The following is a 5663-nucleotide window of genomic DNA, read 5'->3' as shown; positions in this document are numbered from 1 at the left end:
ACCGAGTAGGAAATTGGTCGAGTTGGGGATTCAAATCGAGGCCTCCGGAGTGCGAGACGCGCACGCTAACCACTCCGCCACGACAGCTCGATGGTTTGGAATGAACAAAGGTGCGTCTAGTGAATACGGTGTTGTCTTAGAAGGGTGCTTTATAGATATGAACTGTGTTGTATATTAGTAATTATGAGCATGGAAGTTACAGAAGTCGCAGTTAATCGAGTAGTACGTTTCCGCTACTTTACCTCTTTGCTTGGCGCACACGTAGCGCCATCAGGCGGCGCCCACCAAAACCACTCCTTCCTGCTCCTCCTTGCAATGCACGCCACTGCCCCAACAGATAGCGCGCGGCGGCCGCGCTTTTCGCTCGTCCCGTTCGGGCGCAGCCCCTGGGGCTGTGCGGGGAAGCAGGAATCACGTGTTGAGCGGCAAAACAACGCAGCGCACATCCAAGGCGCGTTCACCACGAAGCTTGCGGCTTGCTGGCCGTTCGTTCGGCGCGAAAGCTGTGTGCTGGCGTTCATGGCATCGGGTTTGTTTGGAACCATGTGCCGACGAACTCGACCACAACTTGAGTTTAGATGAGAAGTGAAAAAGAAAAGGAATGAGATGAGGAAAAAACAGAAGGCGCTAACACGTCTGCTCTTAAGGCGGACCTTAAGCGTCCTCCTAATTTTTATTTTTCTTGACCTGGCATCAAACAAAATGTGCTGTGATGTTCAAGAGCAAGAATAGGAATTTTCTTGCTCAGGTGTTCTTGCTCGCTCATGGGGCGTTGAGAATATTGCGGCAGGCGCCTTCGGGATCCGGGTGATCTGTAAGAGAAACATGAGGGATCAAAAATTACCCTGCACGCCAAACAACTACATAAAAACGTTGCTATAGCGCAATGGCAGTGACAATGCATGTCCTCCTACTACTAGATGCACTCATTAAACAGAAGCCTAACACAAACTCATTATGAAGAAATCAACTCCCGTGTGCACATCTACTGGCCATGAATACAAAGCATACCAACTTTTTCCAAGAAACTTAATCAAAGGAGCAGGAAATATAGACCACCCGTTAGCAGAGAATTATCTAAAATAATGAGCTGGCGTGACTTATTCCTTTGATTTTCTCTTAATGCTCAGCGATAAAGCGAGGTCTCACTGAAGCCTTTGCCCCGAAAATGGGGATAGTTAAAGAACTCACTTTTATTAAGTGCGCTAAATTTCCTGGTTTGCTTAATGTGGGTAGCTGCTGCGTTAGGCTACTTCTTTACATACTAAAAGTACCAAAAAGTCCATACAAAAGCATTTCCGATCTGGATACACCTTATGAAGTCAACTTTTTCATATAATGTAAGATTTCAGTGTAACAATCAATATATCCGCAGACCATCCGAAGACAGTCCATTTTTTTATATTACCTTTTGGCTATCGTCAAAAGCGTTCCACTTTGGTTTTCTATGGCAGTCCTAACTGGTCGATGCGATCAATGTAAAGTCGGTAAAAGAAATATTTTGTTCCATATCAGAAGAGTGGACCATTATCTTCAAGAGAACCATAATAGTATCAGCATTTTTCAATATTCGAAATTTTTGTCCGAAAATAATCGGAATGAACTCTCCCTGACGGGTTGCAGTAGTCAAAAAGAGTACCATGGGATAAACATTGCTATGAGACGAGGTTGACGTGGACATCAGTTCATCGTTACGCGATTACTGAGCTCATAAACATCACCGTTATTAAATTTTCTCTTTGTCCTCCTGATGCTCAGTTAGAAACATCGCGTTTCTGATCCACAAAGCACCACGCGTAACAAGATACGATGTCACTCACCCGAACAAACAGTCATGCAGAGTGTACAGTTGGGAAAGTTGTTATTGTTTCCGCCGCATCCGCCCCACAGGAAGGGACCGCAGTACCCGTATCTCGCGTCAAAGTACCATCTTTCGATTGAAGGCCGTTCGTGCCCGCATTGTCCCTCCTTCAATTTTGCATTGCAAAATTTGGGCCGTTTATATCCTGCGATTAAAATGTAGTCACAACATTACGAACACATTGCACCATTAAGAACGTAACACTTCTATGCTTGCACATGATGTTTCCTGCGGTCTACGGCTTTCGAATCTTCGTTTAGATTCATATTGTTTCTACTGATATCCAATGATTGCAAATATGGTCGAATTAGCCGAAGTACAATTCGCTCAATATTGAAGTCATTAACAGTGTTTGCAAAAGTAAGGAGCGCAAGGAGAGTGCATTGGGCGGTGTACTGTGGCTCTCCCAGGATGCGCAGAAGCCGGGACTTTCGAAGTGGTGATCATTACAATTCCCCTCTCCATAAAACCCTTTCAAACGCCCATTATCCAAAACCAGCCACACAACTTTTTTCATATAGTATACTTCCTTGCAGGCCATGTCGAAAGCAGAATGCCCACTTTATTCTCCTCGGCTCTTTAGAGTCTTGTAAATTATTCTTGTAATGCGATAAGATGGCCTCTCAACAAAACATGTGAAGTCGTTACTGGAGTCCTGCTTTCATAAACCAAGTATGTCGTTCCACTATTAATAACTACCTTTAAACGATAGAGTTAGCCTAGCAGTATTGTTTAAATACTTACTATACCCCAGTGTCGTTTAGCTGTTCAGGTCTATTTGCTGAAGCGTGCGAAACGGTGGCCGCGGTAACTTTTTGAAACGGAGTCATTTTCGAAGTAGGGTGGAGCATGGTCGACTGTTTTTTTTTACCTAAGTACAGGACGTATGCGGACCAGTGAGGTTCACTATTCCGTACACATCAACCGAGTGGCACATGGCCACACATTTTCTATGTCTACTAAACGCGGCCGGTGGTTAATATCAGCAAAACGGTGGTTTTCCAGGATTGGCACTCTTTCGAAAAAACAGGATCGACGCTATGTGGACGGCATTTCAGTCATCGTCTGCACAGTCCTGGCAGCAATAACGGGTGACAAACCTAGCAAGCTCCTACCATGAACAGCATTCTGAGTGCACGTGCCGCTTTACAAAGGTGTCTGCGTTATCTCTACAATTAGCGCTGTCCTTGGCCAGCCGTGGCCACCCTCTCACCGCAAAATTTTTAATCTCCTCCGCCCACTTAACCTTCGGCTGCCCTGCTACGCTTGCTTTTTTTTTTGAAATCCAATCCGTTAGCTCTAACCACCATCGCTTATCTTGCCTTCGCACTACAAGTCTTGCCCAATTATATTTCCTCTCCTTTATTTCAGCTAGGATGTCAATAATTCGGGTTTGCTAACTGACGCACTCTGCTCTATGTTTGTCTCATAATGTTAAACCTATCATTTCTTTACCATAGCTCCCACAATTGTCAATTTAAGTTGAGTTCTCTTCCTTAGCCAGCATATTTCTGCCCCACAGGTCAGTACTTGTAAGATACATGTGTGATATATATATCTTGAGGTATATTGGTAATTTAACATTCATGATCAAGAGTACGTGCGAAATGCGCTCCATTCCATTCTTATTGAAATTATCTCACTCTTGTGATCCGGGTCTCCAGTCACTACCTGCCTTTTAATGAACTCCACCACCGCAAACGACCCATGTGTCCTCATGACCACAAAGGCCTCTTATGCTAATGTTGAGCTGGTGGTATCCAATGCAATGCACTCATTCCTTCTACCGGCCTAGTGAAATGGAATCAATGGCGCATTTTTTCGTGTTTCCACTCTAACTCCACCACACAGTACCAGCTATCACGTGTCCGCGTGAAACGGGACAGTCACGTATCCAGTCAAACTCAGATTCCTTTCTACACTCTAAGCAAGAATCTTAACATACAGGAGTAAAAAGTCGGGTAAGCTATCCATTAGCGCACTCCCTCCCAGAGGCGAGCTATGCTCCCTAGTCACGGGGTACACATGAGGAATACTTTAATCAGGAATAAAGACTTTGTTCAAAACATGCTAAATTCTAGAAGTTTCGAAGATTTTAACCGAGTTTTCCAACTGCTCTACTTGCTATAGCATCAAGATCTGCGGTGTCAGGTTTAAAATCCTCCTCCCCATAGCTGACTGCGTCAAGTTAGTACGCTTTGATGAGGAATTATGCCTCCGTTGCCAACAGCAAGCATTCAGCACATTTAGGGACTGAAATGTACTCCGGGACTCGAACAGAATACCTTGCCTCTAAAAGGATGTAAGAGGGCGGCTCCCACATAGTCCTATTCGTGTTTTAAGTGCGTACCAGGTGCGGTGATTCAGGGGCTTTTATGTTCGACTGCGGATCCCAAGGTAACAAGTTCGATCCTGGCCGAGGTGGCCGTATTTAGAGGGAACAGGAGTTCGCAGTTGGCAGCCAGGTGCTGGAAGTAGTAGGAGAATATATCTATTTAGGGCAGGTAGTGACAGCTGATCCAGATGATGAGAGGGAAATAACTAGAAGAATAAGAATGGGGTGGAGCGCATATGCCAGGTTATCTCAGATCATGAATGGCAGTTTACCAATATCCCTCAAGAGAAAAGTATACAACAGGTGTACCTTACCGGTACTCAACTATGGGGCAGAAACGTGGAGGCTAACAAAGAGGGTTCAGCTTAACTTAAGGACAACGGAGTGAGCTATGGAAAGAAAAATGATAAGTGTAACTTTAAGAGATCGGAAGCGGGGGGAGTGGGTGAGAGAACAAACGCGCGTTAATGATATCCTATTTGAAATCAAGAGGAAGAATTGGGATTGGGTAGAGCATGTAATGCGATGGCAAGATAACCGCTGGGCTTTAAGGGCAACAGACTCGAATGCAAGAGAAGGCAAACGTAGCAGGGGGCGGCAGAAAGTTAGGTGGGCGGATGAGATTAAGAAATTTCCAGGAATACAGTGGCCGCAACTGGCGAAGGACAGGGTTAATTGGAGACACATGGGAGAGGCCTTTCGCCTGCAATGGGCGTAGTCAGGCTGATGATGATGATGATGATGATGAAAATGAAAATACGCTCGCTTGCAGCGGGACGTCAACACACGTTAACGAACCTAACTGGTTCAGAACAGTTTAGAGACCTCTTATGGTCCCCCTAGCTGTGTGGTTCTTTTCGAAACGTTAGACCAAACAGTTTACAAATTTTCCTCATTTTACTTTGAGCACTGTTTTCTCCTCTAATCTCTAATTTATAATAAAGCTCACGCACTTTTCCATTTTAGATTTAAAGAAAGCGAGTTTTTAAAAATATCAAGCGCAGCGCAAAAAGACATATATCTTAAAGAAAATTTCGGAATTGTTTACCTTGGACTAATACTACCATGAGACATAGTAGGGCACATAGAAAGCAGGTTGGCGTCTTCATCGTCAAAAGTGTTAGGAAACGACTCGGTCTGATGTAGGGCTTCGCGCCTGCGTTTATATACGCGCGCTAACGCCACATTTCCTGTGACGTTCCCAGTGAAAACGTGCGCAAGCAGGCTTTTGCGATGCCACGAACGGGAATTACAGCATGATAAATGTCTCGAAATCCGCGGAAATTTCAGAACATTTAAGGAAAGCGCATATCTTCTATCTTTGCTGCCGCACAATGCACCGCTGCATTTTAGCGCGCGTTGACACGAAGACATTTTTACACAACCTACATGAAACCATAAAGAAAATTTCGCCTGAATAATACCTGTTCTATTCAGAATGCAGACTTTCTCGCTTTTAAGCCTGCG

General features: G+C 44.6%; 1 protein-coding gene across 1 annotated transcript; it reads right to left on the bottom strand.

Annotated features, from left to right (window-relative positions):
* Positions 1–664: 664 nt before the first annotated feature.
* LOC149331827 (PI-stichotoxin-Hcr2n-like) lies at positions 665–5305 on the bottom strand. The gene is made up of 3 exons (XM_089555581.1): positions 5245–5305; positions 1821–2006; positions 665–812 (listed from the first exon to the last, which is right to left on the bottom strand). Exons 1-3 carry the CDS (start codon positions 5303–5305, stop codon positions 763–765), a joined length of 297 nt encoding a protein of 98 aa, XP_089411707.1. The 3' UTR covers positions 665–762.
* Between the last annotated feature and the right edge of the window lie 358 nt (positions 5306–5663).

This window comes from Amblyomma mixtum, chromosome 8 (assembly GCF_055824585.1).
Source record: "Amblyomma mixtum isolate Tamu chromosome 8, ASM5582458v1, whole genome shotgun sequence".
Taxonomy (NCBI): domain Eukaryota; kingdom Metazoa; phylum Arthropoda; class Arachnida; order Ixodida; family Ixodidae; genus Amblyomma; species Amblyomma mixtum.
Note: the sequence above shows the minus strand (reverse complement) of the source record. Positions and strands in the feature narration are given on the sequence as shown.

Bases quoted from the DNA above. Each gene is read 5' to 3' on its own strand.
- LOC149331827 (XM_089555581.1), bottom strand. From the start codon at position 5,305: ATGAAGACGCCAACCTGCTTTCTATGTGCCCTACTATGTCTCATGGTA. The intron at 2,007-5,244 runs GTAAACAATTCC...TTTTAATCGCAG, and splicing joins CATGGTAGTATTAGTCCAAG to GATATAAACGGCCCAAATTT. The intron at 813-1,820 runs GTGAGTGACATC...TTTCTCTTACAG, and splicing joins CTGCATGACTGTTTGTTCGG to ATCACCCGGATCCCGAAGGC.